At 39.2% G+C, this 19803-nt stretch overlaps 1 protein-coding gene across 2 annotated transcripts in view; it reads right to left on the bottom strand.

The window, feature by feature from the left end:
* Positions 1-19803, bottom strand: part of NFX1 (nuclear transcription factor, X-box binding 1) — a 55967-nt gene that overhangs the window by 32541 nt on the left and 3623 nt on the right. For both annotated transcript variants that reach the window (XM_004677722.2, XM_004677721.2), the window contains exons 2-7: positions 18369-19367; positions 14818-14976; positions 13173-13250; positions 9202-9307; positions 6663-6734; positions 5191-5330 (exon numbers count right to left, since the gene is read on the bottom strand). In XM_004677722.2, the coding sequence (XP_004677779.2) occupies positions 5191-5330; positions 6663-6734; positions 9202-9307; positions 13173-13250; positions 14818-14976; positions 18369-19367 (1554 nt within the window). The remainder of the gene's footprint in view (positions 1-5190; positions 5331-6662; positions 6735-9201; positions 9308-13172; positions 13251-14817; positions 14977-18368; positions 19368-19803) is intronic.

Genomic DNA, 19803 nt, shown 5'->3' with positions numbered 1-19803 from the left:
GCTTGCATATTTACACTTAGTAAAATGTTTCAAATAATGTGAAACTTTTATTTGCTAGGAAGAGAATCCAGTCTGGTATCTATAGTTATTCCTGTGGGCTGAAGAAATAACAGATTCCCTTTCTTTCTTTTTTAAAAGATTTATTTATCCATATAGTACTGGGGTACAGGCCAGAGGTGCAGGGGCAGTGAGAGGATTCACCAGAGTGGGGAGCAGAATAGGCAGATTGATGAAGTACACTGCTGAGGGGAGCAAAGTGTGGGTCAGGAGAGGTCTGCTGTGCCATGTGGATCACCTAAGGGGCAGGGATTGAACTCATGCTGAAGTGGCTTTAACTTCTTAGTGCTGTGCTTTAACCTACTGTGCCACCAGGGAGAGCCCTTATAATCTATTTTTAATTTAGGATATGCATTGTGTTCCTGCCTTTAAAGAAACTATTATTATAAACAAGAAAAATCCATATGTATGCACATAAAGAGGAAAGAATGAATCATTTATTTTACTAATTTATTTAATTCCATACTTAAGTAAACTTTACAAGGCATATGTCAAATACAATCTCTTCTGTACCACACTGCTACACTAAGGATAACCTTACAATTCTTGCCACTACTGATTTTAATTTTATATTATCTATGACATTTACATCACTGACTGAGAAATAGGTTGACTTTCTTTTACTAAGTCAGAAATTATTTGATTGCAGGCATTTTTTGTCTGACTTTGTGTGAAATAATGTTGACTTTGTGTACAATCAAATTTCTTCAGTATCTTGGAGTCACCTGCTATCCCTTTATTTCTTGAGGTCAACAATCGATATGTGTTAAGTTTAAGGAGTTATGGTTCTGACAAATTAATATGTGATGAGGTCTGATATGGATTAATTTTCATCAACTCACATGTCTATCTCCTTAAAAATCAGTCTCTGCAGGGGCCCTCGCTGGTGGCGCAATGGGTTAATGCACAGCTTTGTGAAGCCAGACCAAGCCCCTTCAATTTGAGTTCAATCCCCACCCACAGAGGTGACCCACATGGCGTGGCAGACCTCTCCTGTACTGCCTGCTGCTCCCCTCAGCAGTGTATTTGTCAATCTGCCTGTTCTGTTCCCCACTCTGTCTCTGGTGAATCCTCTCACCACCCCCGCACCTCTAGCCTGTACCTCAGTTCCTGTATGTACAAATAAATAAATCTTTTAAAAAAGAGAGAGAGAGAGACCCTAGGGGAGTTACAATTTAAGAAGATAAACTATACTTAAGGCCAAAACACATTACTATTTTCTGTGACCAAAGAAAAAAAACTTTCTTGAGTTTCAAAAGATCAATTACACAAAGCCAAAAAGGAACAGACTGTGATCTGTATAAATTTCTATGAAAAAGACCTGGGCAATTTAGCTGAGCAAAAAAGACCAACATGAATGAAGAGCTGAAAATGGTGTAGATCAAAGAGACTTTCTCACAACACAGTCTACACCAAGACCAAATGCCAGTATATACCTAACTAATGCTTTATCTTAAATTGAATTTGAGGCAATATGTAAGGATATATGAAATATATTAAAAGATAGAAAACTGCAAGGATATATAATGAATCATAAATATTGACTTGTAAAGATACATACTAGGTCAATTATACATATTTTCCTAAATAAAAAGAAAGCAATAGTTTGGAGGAAAGAGAACAATAGTCTTATAACTAAGACCAGACTGGAACTTCTCACAAGAAGAAGTGTTCATAAAGAGAACACTGAGTAACATGCAACACATTCCTTACATAAAATTCTTACACCACACTGGCCCTCCCTGGTGGCGCAGCGGGTTAAAGCACAGCACTAAGAAGCTTAAGCCGCTTCCGCATGAGTTCGATTCCCGCCTGTCCCGGAGGAGATCCACATGGCGAGGCAGACCTCTCCTGACCCGCCCGCTGCTCTCCTCAGCAGTGTACTTCGTTGATCTGCCTGTTCTGTTCCCCACTCTGTCTCTGGTGAAGCCTCTCACCCTCCGCATCTCTAGCCTGTACCCCAGTTCTGTATGAATAAATAAATAAATCTTTAAAAAAATAAAAAAAAAAATTCTTACACCACACACCACAGAACATTTCACAGGTCTGTTTTTTGGTAATTGAAACAAACATCAATATCATCAAACCAAAGTAAAAACTATAGGGCAGTGGGGCCCTCCCTGGTGGTACAATGGGTTAAAGTGAAGCACTACAAAGCTGCCTCAGCAAGAGTTCTATCCCTGGCCAGGGAGGTGACCCACATGGCACAGCAGACCTCTCCTGTCTTGCCCACTGTTCCCATCAGCAGTGTACTTCGTCAATCTGCCTGCTGTGCTCCCCACTCTGTCTTTAGTGAATCCTCTCACTACTCCTGCACATCTGGCCTGTATCCCAGTTCTGTATGCATTAAAGAAAAACACAGAACTATAGGGCAGTGGTACATCTGGCCATACAGGATCCCTGCAGGATAAGGGCAGTCATATAGTACACAGTCCTTTGTGACTCCTTTCACTTCATATAATGTTCTGGACATTTACCTACTTTGTAGTATGTATCAATATTCTATTTCTATGGCTGAATGATATTCCATTTCGTGACACACCAAATTTTATCACAGCTGATAAGACATTTGCATTGCTTCCACAATTTTACAATTTGAAAAATGTGGTTTTGAATGTCCATTTATAAGTTTGGTGTGGCCATATATTTCCATCTGTCTTGGGTATATGCCTAGGAATGGAATTGTTGGGCCACATGGTATTTCCATGTTTATAACCTTTTAAGGAACTGCTAAGACTGTTAAGTGGTTATATTATTAGATTGTTTAATTAGACTATGTGGCTATATTATTTTTCACTATTATTATAGCTTTACTTTTTAGACGTTATTTATTTATGTATACAAGAACTGGGGCACAAGCCAGAGGTACGGGGGGTTGGGGGTGAGAGGATTCATCAGAGACAGAGTAGGGAACAAAACAGGCAGATTTACTGATATACACTGCTGAAGGGAGCAGTGGGGAGGTCAGGAGAGGTCTGCCACGTCATGTGGGTCACTTCCCTGGCTGGGAATCGAACTCATGCTGCAGTGGCTGCAGACAGCTTCATAGTGCTGTGCTTTAATACACTGTGCCCCAGGGAGGACCCTTACTACAGTTTTAATTAATTTACATTTCCACAGTACTAATGGGTTTAAGCACCTTTCATGCATTGGTAAGTCATTTATAGATATTCCTTTGTGAAGTATCTGGTCAAGTCTTTCACTCAGTGTTTAAATGACTTATTCTTTTTGTTGCTGGTGTTAGTTTCTATGGGTACTGTATTCTAGAATAACCTACAATTTATTCATTTACTTAACAGTACCACTGAACAACAGTTAATTTTCTTTTTTATGGTTAGTGTTTAGTTGCTTTAAGAAATCTGCCTAACCTAGTCATGGAACTATTCTCCCAGTTTCATGGTGCTTTATGTTTCCTGGTTTTACATTTAACTTAAAGATCCATGAAGAGTTAACTGACTGAGATTTTCCTTCATACATATACTTGATTCTAGAAACCTTTGTAAAAAGATTTTCCAGAAGTGCACTGAACTACAGTGGTGGCACACGGTGGTTTGGTGATGGGAAGCCCACAGGGATCACAACTGAGATGGGAAAAGGCACAAAATAATGTAAAAATAAACTATTATATTGAAAAAAAAAAAAAAAGATTTTCCTCTTTCACTAAATTAACTTACAACTTGGCTGAATATCAACAGACTGTATGTATTACATGTTATGCCTATTATCTCTTCCATAAATCTAGTAGACTATCTGTACATTAAAAACCACTTGTTACTGTTACTTCATAAGTCTGGCAGTCAGGTGGTTTAAACTTTTTTTAATTTTTTAAAATTTATACATACAGAACTGGAGTACAGACCAGAGGTGGGCGGGGTGAAAGGATTCACCAGACACAGAGTAGGGAGTAGAACAGGCAGATTGACAAAAGTACATTGCTGAGGGGAGCAGCAGGCAAGATAGGAGAGGTCTGCCACCCATGTGGTCAGCTCCCTGGCTAGGGATCGAACTCAGTGCTGCAGTGGCTGTAAAAGCTTCATAGTACTGTGCTTTAAACCTGTTGCGCCACTAGGGAGTTCCTGGTTTAAGCTTTTTAATGTTGTTCTTTTTCAAGATTATTTGTACCTTTGTAAGTCTTTTTTCTTGTATTTACTTCTTAAAAATTTCCCACGAGGAAAATGGTGTGGTGAAGGATAAAGCTAAACTTTTAGCAGTGAACTTTTCTTAGTAAATGAGTTTCAACAGTGAACAGTTGAAACTTACATAATGTCATTATAATGCCACTTCAACTAAAATGTTATGTAAAAAAGAATCCCAAGAAGTTATTCTTAAACATTTAAAAATCCACAGTCTGGGGTCCTCCCTCATGGTGCATTGGGTTAACGCACAGCACTCTGAAGCTGCCTACAGCCGCTTCAGCACGAGTTCAATCCCCGCCAGGGAGGTGACCTACATGGCGCAGCAGACCTTTCCTGTCTCATCTGCTGCTCCCCTCAGCAGTTTACTTCATCAATCTGTTATGCTTCTCACTGTCTCTGGTAAATCCTCTCACCACCCCTGTACCTCTGGCCTGTACCCCAGTTCTGTATACATAAATAAATAAATCTTAAAAAAAAAATAAATAAAAATCCACAGTCCAAATCCTATAGGACAATGATGTATACTGGTTTTTAATATTTATTTATTTATTTATATATACAGAACTGGGGCACAGGCCAGAGGTACAGGGGTTGGGGAAAGGGTAAGAGGATTCACCAGAGACAGAGCGGGGAGCAGAACTAGCAGACTGACTGAAAAACACTGCTTAGGGGAGCCGTGGGAGAGTCAGGAGAGGTCTGCCATGCCATGTGGGTCACCTCCCTGGCCAGGGAACGAACTTGTGCGCAGTGGCTACAGATAGCTTCACAGAGCTGTGCTTTAACTTGTCGTGCCTCCAGGGAGGGCCCATATGCTAGTTTTACATAACTAAAATGAAGAGCATCTAAGCATTAATGATCTCCAGTTCACTCTACCCCAGGTACCAGAGCCAAGAGAACCTTTGTCCTAAGTTTGAGAGCAATCATATCATAGAGACAACCATAAATAAAGTTCTCGAAAAGTGTCCAAGTACTGATGGTTGGTGGGTCCCCTACTTACCCTGGTTCAATATGATCCGACAAGGTTGGCATTGACCCCCATGGCACAGCTCAGCACAGTGATGCTGACCACAGTTCAAAACATTCTCACATGGGTTAGAACAGTGGACTGAAACAGTCTGACCACAGCGAACTGTGTGCCTGTAGACAATGATGTAAAGACAGCATTAGTCTAACATTCAGTTCCTATTGGACAGCTAAACTAACAATGAAGCCCAAAACCTATTAAACCTCTCTTGGCTACTTTTCTCCAACTTTATCTTTACATTTCCCTTCTCTAATCTTTTCTTCCTCAATTATTTTCCCATTCTCCATTCTTTTTCCTCCTTTGCTTTTCTTATATCCCCTCCTGCCATCCTCTCTTTTATTTTCTGACCAGTGAGGAATGGAGGCTATTCCTAAGTATCTGGTATATGTGATTTCTTCTGAATTCTACTGAAGCAGTCTCTAGGAAGGGAAAAGTCTGGTGCTCCCACAGTATCTTTCAGTTGGGCTTTTTTATTTTGGGTTGGGGAAAGGCGAGGGAGAGGGCAAGGTAGTTATAATTACATATTCAGACTGAAAGCACTAAAGATTCTTTGGGACATAGCACTTTGGCATTTTATGCAGCTCTAATATCTAAGGTCAGTACAAGCCAATCAATCTGGCTTTGTTCTAATAAATATTCTGATTTTGTGACTTACCTTACTAGAAAAAGGTATGAGGCCAGTGCTTTTCAATAACTGTCTTTAGATATCATTCCAGGTTAACAGATTATAGAGTATGAAGTCTACTCTTCTCAAAGAAGAGTTTTACTCTATCCCTTATTCTCAGCTGGGGTAACTTATTCTTTCCTTCAACAACATTCAATAAGTCCTCTCAATATCAGATGTTTTGTTAGGCACAGGTAAATTACCCCAGCCCCTCGACCTGGGTTCAATTCCTGGTCCCTTCACCCACTGGAGAGGTTTTAAAAAAGGTCTGTTACCTGGCATTTCATCAGAAATGAGTAATATAATTTTTAAAAAATATACATAATAGTTTCTTTTTACATCATTTTGTGCATTTTTTAATCTCAGTTGTAGTCCCCTGGGCTTCTCATCACCAAATCACCCATGTACCATCACCATAGTTCAGTGCATTTCCCTCCCCCAACTGTTTTTGATCCCATTCCCTATTCCATTCCCATAAAATGTCTTTGTTATATAGCTGTTGTTATTATTATTATTATTTTCTTGCCTGGTCCATTATACTCCTGCTATGAGTGAAACCATCCGATATTTGTCCTTTTCTTTCTGGCTTAGGAAATCAGTAATATAATTTTTAAGACTATAAAATGGGATTGGGGCAGCAAAGAAAATTGCTATTTACAGAGAAGTGATAGTCAGACCTACCATTAATTTTAAGCTCATAACTAGTATTTTGTTTTAGAAATTACCATGTAAGTCATCAATGTGGAAATGAAACATGCCCTAAAGTGTAATCAAACTTTACCTGGTCCGTCCACATTCACACATTTTAGTCATAAAGGCAGGGCAGGGTGGACAAGGTCCAGGATGGCAGAGACTAAAAAAGAAAGGCTTCAATGAATAAATCATACCCATATATCAAAATCTGAACAAAGCTGCCCTGAGTTCTACTGTGAGTATGACAACAAATGTTCTAATATTTGCCTAAGGTTGATTAAGCAATCAACAATGTTTTTACAGCATTATCATCTTAAAATAGTTAAAATAGGAAAGTAAAATCCATGTCAAAACACTAGTTTTCTTTGGGTTTGACAGTCCAAGATGACATTTCAAACATAGTTTTGGTTCACTGAGAGCAAAGTACAGGGATAAAAGCAGTTTTGCACACAGGTCAATGGCAGGGTGGTCAATTGAGTCCTTCAGATGATTAGGACCCGAACAAAAGTAGCAGTGCTCAAATCTACTAGGTCTATGAGAAGTACAGACATTTTCTCATCAGTTAATGAAATAACAGGTGGTGAGTTAATAATGGAAAATGTGAAAAGAACACTAAGTGAATGAAAACATCCTGGAAACAAGGGAAGAAAACAAAGGGGAAGGACTCATGGAAAGAACTGGCCTTAGTGATATGGGATAGGATTAGACCTCTGAACAGAATGTTTTTCATAGGAGTTTTGATGTGTATTTATATATTCCTCTTCAGTGCAGATGCCTGGGAAATCACACACTGGTACAACTACTTAAACAAGCAGATATCAGAATTTGGTATAAAAACCAGGTGTACCTATGAAGTGGTCTGGCTGGATTTTTTAAATATGACTTTCAAGCCAGCTCTGCTAATACCTAAATAAGCTTTAAACACTGAAAACAACCTAGGTAGAAGTGCCTAGTTTTCTAGGATGACCCAATTTGATAGAGAAACTATAAAAGACATAAATTTAAAGATAAGTGTCTTTAAAAACCAGTATCACTTTATTATGTTTCATATGATACACCTTAATTAACCCTTTAGGTGAAAATATTTTCACATTTCACAGCTTTAGAATGACTAATAAACTGGTCAGGAACAGATGACTCCAAGTTATTTCAAATATCCTTGATTAGAGAGCAGTGGCTTGCAGTATGGTTACAAGGTAGAATGATCTGGAAATCTTAAAACTATAGATGCTCAAAATCTAACCCCCAGAGATTACTGCTCTAAGATGGAAATTATACACCTGAACTTCAAAATGCTCCCTAAATGCTTCTAATGTAGCCAGAGTTGAGAACAAATGTTCCAGATTATTTTATAATCTATGAGAACAATCCACAATAGTGAGACAAAGGGGCCAACTCTGGCTTCTGAGTCGTGGTAAGTAGAAAAACACAGAGCTTTTTGTTTTTAAAAGGAAGGTGCTGTCATGGAACAGTTACAGCCATCTCCACAGTCCTGAAAGAGTAAAAGGATAGTTCCCAACCAAGAACTGGGTTTCCAGAACCACAAAGTAGTTTTAGTTTATTTCTTCAGACCTGGTATTGACTCTTTAATCTGCATAACTTGATATTCTCTGGTAGTCACACAGGGGTCCACTTCTGCTGAAGGCTTCAGAGTCAGTTCACACAGAGGGTTACTAAAGTTACTTAAAATGCTAACTCAGGGAAGGAACAATTTAAATAGAGAAAGATCTATGGAAGCTGTTAAAGGAAGGGGAGGGGCTCCTAGCAGGTTGCAGGCCATGCTGTTAAGCTCAGTCTAAATAGTTCCTTCCCCACTCACCATAAACCAGCATCACCTCCACATCTCCAGCATAACACTTCTACCCAATATTTACCCTTGCCTGCAATAGAAGCATGCACATGGCACTCTGATGTGTTTTGGGTAATAAAAAGCAACAGTTACCATTTTTGAGCACTTACCATGTGCCAGGTTCTGTACCAAGCCTCTTAGTTGCATTAATATATAAATTAAAAACTCATAGAACTCTGTAAGTATTGTTATTTGTATCATAATTTAGAAGATGGAGGCATTGAAGTTTAGAGAAACTGATTCAAAACCAGTCTAAACCTTCACCTGAGGTCAAAGTCTGTAGAAATGTGTTATTTATGACTAACCAATTGTTTTTCTATTCCTGTGCATTTCTCCTATTGTTTTAGAAATGGACAGAGAGATTTTAAAACTTAGCAGAACATACTAAAAATGCTGCCCACAAAGCCCTAGACATTGCCGTTCTTCAGAGAGAAGTCAGCTTGTACATTCTCATGGGCCTGGAAATAACTGGGAAGTAGTTTTTTTTTTCTTAGAAACCAGTAATGTAATATAATGAGAGCAGCTCAGGTTTTGGGAAGCCCAGCTTCACCTTGGACAAATGTTTGTCTCCTGAGCCTCATCTCTAAAGAGGAGATGACAAATATCTATCTGCACGGGAGTGCTGTAAAGATTTAGTGCCTACTACAGAGTAAGTGCTCAACAAATGATACCATGTTATCTGACACTTTGTCCTAACATAAGATAACCAGATACATGTACTCTAAGCCATCAGCAGTGGGTCCACCAGGAATCCCAAGGCTCCAGTATTCGGACTTACAGGTTACAGGAATGTGGACAGTCCTGGCCAGGCTGTTTCTTTCTACAAACCTCACCACAACTGTGTGGAATTTCATTTCTGCTCCATTCTGGATTCATTACTTTGCCTAAAATATAACAGATCAGCAAGTCAATAATCCAAAGTTCAAATGCACCCTCTACTCAAACAATTCAATATAGTTAGGCAAGATGAAACTTCAGTTTGGTTTTCTTTAGTTGAACACACACATTATTCCACATTCTAAAATAAAAAGATGAATATAATGCTATTACTCAAAAGCTTCATTGAGTATGAGACATTTTAAATTCTGGATTACCTGGAAAAGATAATAAAAAGTCATTTTACTTATCAAAATACCACTTTGACTAATGGACATATTTTATCTGAATTAAAAAAAAAACATACAAGGTAAATCTTTTTCAGTCCTTGGACATGGAAATATCTACTGCAAAGATCAAAAAGGGAATAAGGAAAGAGAATAATGGGGGAGAGGGGGAAGAGCCAGCAAGAGAAAGGATAAAACCCCTTGCATAGTAGGGATCTACTTATTCTAAAGCTACCTATTCTAAAGGGCTACACCTTTATGGTGAATGTCACCCTACAGATCTCTAGTAAGCAGTCTTCTGTGAACTCAGAACAGAGGCAAAAAGACCAAGATGAAGCCTGACTTGGGCTTTCATTTACTAAATGACAGTCTGTCCCCAGTTCTAAGTCTTGGCTTTTCTTTTTTTTTTCTTTCAGAAATCTTATTCATGTTGAGAAGCTCAATACTTGCCAGGCCAAAGACTGCCAAACGTACATTTCCTGCATTGACTTGGTTGCTCAGTTTCAGTCCCACATGTCCAACTGTCTGCTGGAGTTTCAGTCACCTTAAACTGCCTACCTGCCAAAGTTAGTATGTTTTCCTCTCAGTGTTCCCTATTTCTGTCAGCACAAACTAAAAAACCAGAATTTTCCTTGACTCTTTTTTTCTTTCTACTCAGTGAATCTTGTCAATTTTCCTAAGTGATCTCAGCTCCCCTTCTCTTCCTGCTCTTGCCTCTCTCCTGGACAGAACCTTACCTCCAAACTATTTGAAAAGCTTCCTGCTCCAAAACAGTGCCCCAGTTTCCCCCTACCATTTTTCAAGTGTTCCTACTCCCCTCCCTAACTCTCGATGATGTTATTCAAACAGGGTTCTGTATTACGCCTGTTTTCACTCCTAACTCCTTCTCCATAAAGGTCTCCTCCACTATTATCAACTGTGACTAGCATGAGTCTTGATTTCTCTTCACATATTCTAGCTGCCTATTGGACATTTCTGAAAGGACGTTTTTCTCCTCCAACTCATCATTCCTAAATCTCAGTCCCCACCAAACTTATTTCACTTGACTTTTCTGTCCTGGTATTCACTGTTTCCAAAATTAAAAGACAATGAGCATTTGGGCTCATCCCTTTCCTCACTGCTTTTAATTTCTCCTTACCTTTGAAATCTTTTATCACTTCCTTTAGGTCCATTAAATTATTATTCTTTACCTGGGTTACAACAAGTTCCCAAATTCTTAGGCCCCCAAATACTCTGCTCACTGCCAGCAGTCTCCATGAAGAATCATACAATGCCTTTGGTGGCTTCCTACAGTCTGCCAAATGAAGTCCCCAAATCTAACGGGACTGGAATAAATCAGTCCCACCTTTTCAGTCATCTCCCACTTTCTACCCTCACAGACCCTGGCTCCCATAAATGGATGAGTCCTGCTTTCTTGTTTTTTTTTTTTTTTTTTCTTAAAAGATGTATTTATTTATGCATACAGAACTGGCATACAGGCCCAAGGTGCAAGAGCAGTGAGAGGCTTCACCAGAGACAGATGGGGAGCAGAACAGGCTGACTACGAAGTACACTGCTGAGGGAGCAGCAGGCTAGTCTGGAGAGGTCTGCTGCATCATGTGTATCACCTCCAGGGCAGGCAGGGATCAAACTCATACTGAAGTGGCTTTAGCTTCTCAGTGCTGTCCTTTAACCGGCTGCGCAACCAGGGCCAGGGCCCTGTATCCTGAGCTTTCTTGCTTTTAAACTTCTCTTAATGCCATTCTCTTCAATACATTTTCGCTCCTACAAGATTTCACCTAATTTTTAAAGCACAGTTCAATTTGGCCTTCTTCGCTAAAGACTTTCAGTCAGAAATCCTAACTCAACACCAATTATCTCTCATGATACTTTCAGGAGAACATCAAAAAATAAGTCTTACTCCTCTGTTTCTTCACCACGTCTGACACATTAATAAGTTCTTTGACAAAATAAATTTACTGTCTCCAAGAAGAGTAGAGGGGGGCAAAAATCATCAAGCAAAATAAGACCATATTTTCATTCCCACATGATTTTATCTTTCTCAGATCATCTTGACCATTACTCCACATTCTTCTGCCTTCTTGTGATCTCATCTCTAATTTGTCAATGAAGGCTTTAACAAGATTTTTAAACTCTATTGTGGCGCTTTCTGTTTTAAAATCCTTCAAAATAAGGTCATTAAATCTTGGTATTAAACCTATTTGTCCAATTTCCACTGATCTTTTGCTTACAGTTTCATGGTGCCTCATCACGAAATATTTGAGAATATTTATTTGTTCAGTTAGTACTAACTATTATCTATTATACCTCAGATTTTAGCAATAAAACATGTCAAAATAGAGTGGTCAAAGTGGGAGAGGGGATTAGAAAGGGAAGCTTCCTCAGATCTTGAATGCTGGGGTAAATGAGGACTTAAGAAAAAGAAGAACAGTCTAGGATAGAAGATAAATTCACCAATAGATTGAGTGTAAAAGTTAAAAGGTGAGTGTCTATAACCAGCTCTTGCTGAAAGCTGCTAAGTAATGGGAAAGTTTAAGCAAACTAGTTAGACAAATAAGAAGCATATAAGGGGGGCCTCCCTGGTGGCGCAACAGGTTGGGACGTAGCACTGCAAGCTAGCAGAGCCACTCCAGTGTGAGTATGATCCCTGACCCAGAGGTGACCCACATGGTGTGGCAGACCTCTCCTAACTCCCCCACTGCTCCCCTCGTTGGTCTGCCTGTTCTGCTCCCTACTCTGTCCCTGGTGAAGCCTCTCACTGCCTCTACACCTCTGGCTTATACCCCAGTTCTATATGCATAAATAAATCTTAAAAAAAAAAAAAGTGCTAAGAGGAAAAAAAATGAAGACATAATCATTTCAAAATGGGCAAAAGTATCAAGGGCTATTCTGCTAAAAAGATTAGAAACTTATACAACACACCAGGAAATCAATGACTTCCAAGTACAGTTTCAGTGATATAAAGTGAACAGAAGCAAAAATGCAATGATTGAAGAAGGGACACAGATGGCTAACAAACAAAATCTGCAAAATATACAACCAGATGTTGATGGTTAGCAATTAAAAAATAGACAAGAAAGGAACAGAGAAAAGGACATACAGGAAGGAGGCTAGCAGCAGGAGTGAGCATTTGGATCACGGAAAGACTTTCCTAACACATGGAGGAACTGAGCTATTCAAAACAGGAAGAAGTATCCATAGAGAGGGAGGACACAGGATAGAGGCTATGAAAAGCCTCTCTTTTTATTATAAAGACTAGAGACTGAATTCTTAGATTAAAATAAACACTATTTCAACACTACTCTACCCATACACCTCAAATCTGTAGTATCAAAGCTGCTACAGCAAGGGACTAGAAGGCATCTATGCCTCTACCCGCCTCTGCCATCTAGTCAGTGCTGTCGAAAGCTATGACCAAGGAGACCAGCACTGCAGCTCAGATGTTGCATGAGCATGAGCTCAGTGGGCCTTTTGGGAACAGCTTTCTGAGAGCACAAAGACCTGTTTAGCTGTGTGGTGGGCCAGAAGCATATGGTATCTTATTGGACTCCTGTAGCTTTGAAGTCTTACTAGTAAATTCTAAAACATGCCCACTGGGAATTGAAGTATAATGCATGAAGTAGAAGAGTATATGCCAAAAACTCACCACAGAAACAAGTGTAGGTATTAGGAACATGTGCACAGACATTCTGACATGCAGGGCACCTCCAACCGCTCTGGCCATCTATGAAGAAAAATGAGAGGAAACCAAAAAATTTCCTTTAAAGCATAGGTGATATACAGGTATATATATTTTTGTTATACAGGTAGTTATTCAATGACTTTCTATATAAGTCACCACCTTAAATCACTGATAAGCTCTTTTCAGATCTATTGGCATCACATTTGTCTGTCTTGAATTGCACATACATAATTAAAAAAATTTAAATGTATAGGAATTCATAATGTTGAAGTAGTAATAGTAATTTCTATGTTAAGGATTTTAGGCATTTAAGAAACAAATTCACACTACTGGGACTTCCCTGGTGGCACAGGAGTTAAAGTCTCAGTGCTATCAAGCTATCACCAGCTACTATGATAAGAGTTTGATTCCAGACCAGGGAGCTAACCCACATGGTGCAGCAGACCTCTTCAGCTGCTCCCCTCAGCAGTGTATTTCAGTTGATTTGCCTGTTCTGCTTCCCATTCTAATTCTGGTGAATCTTCTCAGCACCTGCACCATTGGCCTACCCAAGTTCTAATATGCACAAATTTTTTTTTTTAATCTTTAAAATAAAACAAATTCACACTACTGGAATCTTAAATACACCTTTGAATTTAATATTTATTAAGAACTTCAGATACAGTGAAGTACACAAATATCTATTATGCCTTTCTTTTAAAAAATTAAAATATAACTGACATTTTTTAAAGATACAGTTTTATTTATTTATTTACAGAAGAACTGGGGTATAGAGGTGAGAGGGTTCATTAGAGACAGAGTGGGGAGCAGAAACAGGCAAATCTATTGAAATACACTACTGAGGGGAGCAGGAGAGACAGGAGAAGTCTGTTGTGTCTTGTTCATCACCAACCTGGCCAGGGACTGAACTCAGGCAACAGTAGCTGAGTAATAGCTTACTATCATTGAGACATTAACCTCTGAGCCACTGGGGAGGCCCAGACATAATATTATGTAAGTTTAAGGTGCAAGTGTTGATTTGACATTAACATAACACATTGTGATTACTACCATACCACTAACTGACACTCACATAATTATCATTTTGTTTTGTGGTGGGAATATTGTATTATTTCTAATGTCAAGGTTAACATCTGAATTTTGACTTGAAAAATAACCAGAAGAAATATTTGAGTGCATGCTGGAAATCCCAGCTGTCTTAAGTTACAAAAACTACCATGCAAAAGTATATTATTAATGACATTTCAAGATCCACAAATATTATTTTGAGAAAATCCCATAAAATTTAATATGGAGGTTTGTTAAAGGCAAAATAACTTCAATATCCTAAGTTAAACAATTGCTTTCTATAAATTTTGTTCAACAAACTAAACAAGAAACATTTTCTCTACCATTTTAAGTAAAAGTGATTGATAGTACCCTAAATATTTAAATATCATTATGTTTAGCAAGTTTATTTAAAGTCTACGGCTTAATACTGGTCATTTGAAACATGTGATCTAGGCAACATTCTCAGCAGATAAAATATTCAAGAGGAATTAAAGAGTATTTTTAAAGACAAGTTCAAAACCTGAATATATCAAGTACTCAAAAAAGAGAAATGACTAACCTGCTTGAGCTGATGGAGACCTTGCCCACTTCTTTATGCAGTTCAAATGAAACACATGGTAACAGCTCTGACAACTCCACACTGGTGCTGTGACACGAACCAATTCACAGCACACCATACATTCATATTTTTCTGTAGTTAGCTGTTCAATTAGAGAACCTGTTAAAAAAAACACACAGAGATTTTAAGAGATGTCTGATTCTGCATTAAGTTGGTTGTTTGGAGTATGAAGATAAGAGGTAGGAATATACTGAGGTAAGGTATTTAGGAAGCAGACATTCAGGTAGGGATTCCCAAAATTAAGAAAATATTGCCCAGAAACTATCCAGAAACCAGTTATAGTAGTTAAATAGCTTGAGCATCCACAGGAGCAATGTGTGCTTAAGGCCTTGCCTTCTCTGAATCTCCCAGACGCATGGATTCTGGCAAGAGGAAGGGCTCATGAAGTTATAGAGGTCAGCTACAAAAGACCTAAGTCTGGACAAGTTCTAACAGGACACCACCAACCTGTGGTGGTGAAATGGTGATGTAGTTTGCCTTGAAAGTCTTCACTTAAAAGTGCTTGATACCTACCACAAGCCCCAGGGTAGGGTTACTAGACTAAATGAGACACAGTCCCTGTCTGCAAAGGATCACTATCTAATGAGAGAGACCAATATGTGTCATCATAAGGATCCTCCCAAGATTTAGTACTCAAAAACCTTTAGTCACTTATAGGCTTTTCCTCACTATGATCTTAGCAAAGTCATTTTAGGTTCCAAACACAGACATATGTTCTCAGAGCTGAATAGATATACTCAAGTCCATATGGATTACAGGAATAAATAGCTAACCTTTAAGTACACCATGCCAGATACTGTGCTAACACACTTATCACATGTTCTTTAAATCTCTTAACAAGGTCATAATATAGGAACCACTTCATACACAAAGAAACTGAGACTTAAAGTGACTGAATTACCTACCCAGCATCATAGCATAAAATTAAAAAGTAAAAATTAAAACTCAATGCTATCTGATTCAAAAGTTCACATTTTAATCATCCCATTAATATTAGCTCTCTTAAGGTTACCTTGTCTAATTTAAAGTCAAAAGAAATATGGACTATCCTGAGACTATAAATTCTATGAAACAGGGATAGAACCTTGTCTGCCTTGCTCACTGTTGTATTATTCCCAGTGCCTGGCACATTATTATGTTCAAAAAATATTAAGTGAAGGAATAAAGAGTCAAGAAAATTATATTTCAAAAAAGACCCCATCTTTTTATTAAACTCTGGATAAAACAGAAGTCACTCATGACCTTATCAGCTCTGAATCATGAGGTCATGGTGACACAGGACTGAGAAATCCAAATAGGAAAAAGTAAACAAGAATAGATGAGTTGATTATACTGGAATAGAAGAAAAGGAAACACCTCTGAGAGGCCACATAATAGGACAATGTCTTTGGGAGGTTAAGACAGACTTAGGAGGATCTCAAGGTTGAGAACTTGAGTAGAGGTGAAAGGTTGATGGAAATAGGAAGATCTTAAAAGAACAAGTGGGCATAGATGACTGAGTTTAATATAAATAGACTAAAAAGTTCAAAAAATTGTGCCTGATGACCTCACACTCTTTCTGAAAGAAGTCAAAGGTAGGGGAAGGCTGCTGAGGTCAAAGGATGATGCTAGAAAAGTATGAGTAAGAGCACAAAAGGCCTGGAGTAGTCTTAGATAAAAATGGGAAAGACTACAGTTAAAAAAGAGGAAATGGGCAATGTTAAAAGCCATCTGAGATTGGAGACCTATTAAAAATTGGAACTATTCAAAAATATATTACCTATAATCTGCTATGTACCAGGCATTCCTTAAACACTAAGACTACAAAGTAAACAAAGCAGACAAAATCTTCTGCCCTTACCTTGTTCATTATCTAGTGGGGGGACAATAGGCAATAAATAATGAAAATACGGGCCTCCCTGGTGGCACAGGGGTTAAAGACAGTGCTACCAAGCTACCACCAGCCATTGTAGAATGAATTCAACCCCTGGTTGGCCAGGTTGGTAACACAAATGGCAAAGCAAACCTCTTCCATCTCGCCCGCTGCTCCCCTCAGCAATGTATTTCAGTACAAATCTGTCTGTTCTGCTCCCCACTCTGTCTCTGGTGAATCCTCTCACCCACCTAACCCCCATCTCTGTCCTACACTCCAGTTCTTACGCATAAATGAAATCTTTTAAAAAAAAAAAAATAATGAAAATGTAACATCAAATGTAGTATTTTGTCAGTACTACAAAGAAAAACAAAGCAGGAAAGGAAGAAAGGGAATGCTGGCAACGGGGGAACAGTATAGTTTTAAACAACTTAGATGAGGAAAGTTCACTTAAGAAGGTAAATGAATTACGGCAGCACCAAATCTACCCTTTTATGTGATTTCTTGAAATAGCATTGTTACTCAGATGGAGTTAAAAAGGTAGGATACTGCATTTTTTTTTTTAAACATTCATTTAATTATGGGGCCCTCCCAGGTGGCACAATGAGTTAATGCACAGCACTATGAAGCTCTATAAAGCCACTGGAGCACGAGTTCGATCCCCTGCCAGGAAGCAGACCCACATGTAGTGGCAAACCTCTCCTGACCTGCCCACTGCTCCCCTTAGCAATGTATTTCAGTACATCTGCCTGTTCTGCTCCCCACTCTGTCTCTGGTGAATCCTCTCACCCACTGCACTTCTGGCCTGTACCCCAGTTCTTATATGCATAAATAAATAAACCTTTAAACATTTTTATTTATGAATACAGAGCTGGGATACAGGCCAGAGGTGTGGTGAGAGGATTCACCAGAGACAGAGTGGGGAGCAGAACAGGCAGATCAACAAAGTACACTGCTGAGGGGAGCAGCAGGTGTCACAGGAGAGGTCTGCCACGCCATGTGGGTCACCTCCCTGTCAAGGATCAAACTTCTGCTGAAGTGGCTGCAGCCAAGCCAGCTTCACAGTGGTGCACTCTAACCTGTTGTTGCGCCACCAGGGAGAGCCCAGATGAGCTTTGTGAGCTCATCTCAGTGATGAGATCTGCCAAGTGCCTTGGCAGAAGGATAATACTTCAAATGACATAAGATAGGCACAACCTGAAGAAGGAATGAAGAATAGTAGGAAGTAGACAAAACTGATAGTAGGTAAAAAGACTGAACCACCAAGAAGACTGGAGGCTATGATCAGAAAGTGGAGCATCAGACTTAGATTTCAGAGACGCAGTACACTGGTGATTTCAGTACTCAAAAAAAAAAGTCTTGTAACCAACAATTTTGCTACTCCACCTGTGTTTAACAAAAAACACTTATTAAATCCTTTATTTGTATTTGCTTATGACACATAAAAATTAAGTCAGGAGTTATAGACTGGATGGTGGCAGGGCCCAAGCAGATGACAAAACACAGAAAGAGAATTTTCACTGTGCAGCTTTTTATACTTTCTGGTTTCTAAATCGTGTGACTACAATACCAATTCAAAAATAAAAATAAAAACAAAATATAAGAACAACAAAAAAAAAACAAACACACAAAGTTATACCTGTGTGTGTTTCCACATTTTTTAGCACATGGTTCTGTTTGCCCCGGAGGAAAGGAGATGCTACCGGAGGAGCTGGTCTCCTTACAGTGCCTTTTTCTGGATCAACCCTTCTGGAAGACTTGCTGACGACTGCCAAGTTCCCACCGTCACAGGGAGATTTTGCTGGTCTTTCATTAAGATTATCCTTTAGAATGGGAACCACGTTGTTTCTGGGTCCTGCATTTGTATTTCGTTGGCCTTCCTGTTTTGGTGGATTCCGGCGTGGCCGTGGCCTGGCTCCTTCTACCTCCCAGGGAGGCCTTTTCTGTGGATATTTTCTCTGCTCATTGCGTCTATACCCATCCAATACTCCTTTTCTGAAGGATGTATCCAATGAGTCTGGTTGGATAACCCCTAAAGGTTTGGTATTTTCAACTCCAGCATCCTCGGGTTTTGGAGTCATTCTGTTACTCCAATCACATTTGAGTTTCCCCTTGACTTTTGATCCTCTACCATAACTTTGTACAAACTGGGTTGCTCTTTTGGGCTTTGCTCCCCTGGGATCTGCACCAACAATTTCCTTGTCACTCTCAGAAGGGCTGTGCTCACTGATGTTTGTTCCACTCTCTGACCTGGCCATGCTTTCTAAGCCAGTTGTATCTGAGGTCTGGTCAGTGAGGCTTTGTGTTTTCTTGACTCTGTTATGCTGCTTTTCATTTCTCAATTTCTGCCAATGTTGATTCTGAAGGCCATGGCTCTTGAGTGTTTTATTAGAAGCAGAGGATTGGAAAGAAGTCTGCTGACTTTTAGATTTGTTTCCTGAAGGATAACTGTGTTGATGAACAGCAGAGATGTCATCATAAGGGACTTGCCTAGTAAGGTGAAAGGTGGGTGGTGAGTTGTAATTTCTTCTACCGATCCTATTAGAATCTAGTCTCCTTTGTGTCCCATGGTTTAGACCAGAATTTTTTTTCTCCTGAGGAATGAACTCAGCAGCATCTGTATTGAATTTAAAAGTACCTAGGGCATAAAAAATTGACATTAGCAAAGAAATTAATCCGTCATTCATTAAGTACATAAGATACTAATTCATATGCGAAAGTTCCTTTCCTTAGGACTTTGTAAAAACAAGCTCTAGTGAAGCCTATACTTTCTGGGAAGGTTATGTGTTCAAAATGTTTAAGGAGGAATGATAACCCCATTCTGGGCCTTCCTTGTGCCTCGGGGTTAAGTCTCAGTGCTCTTATCACTACCAACTGAGTTTGATCCCAGGACCTAACCCACATATAGCACAGCAGACCTCTCACCTACTGTCTCCCCTCAGCAGTATATTTCAGTAAATTCATCTGTTCTGCTCCCCACTCTATCTCTGGTGAATCTTCCCACCCCCACATCTCTGGCCTGTACCCCAGTTCTTCTACACACACACACACACACACACACACACACACACACA

Source organism: Condylura cristata, unplaced genomic scaffold, assembly GCF_000260355.1.
Source record: "Condylura cristata isolate star-nosed mole 26May11 unplaced genomic scaffold, ConCri1.0 scaffold00006, whole genome shotgun sequence".
In the NCBI taxonomy this organism is placed as follows: domain Eukaryota; kingdom Metazoa; phylum Chordata; class Mammalia; order Eulipotyphla; family Talpidae; genus Condylura; species Condylura cristata.
The sequence above is the reverse complement of the archived record's forward strand: the minus strand, read 5'-3'. Positions and strand labels throughout refer to the sequence as shown.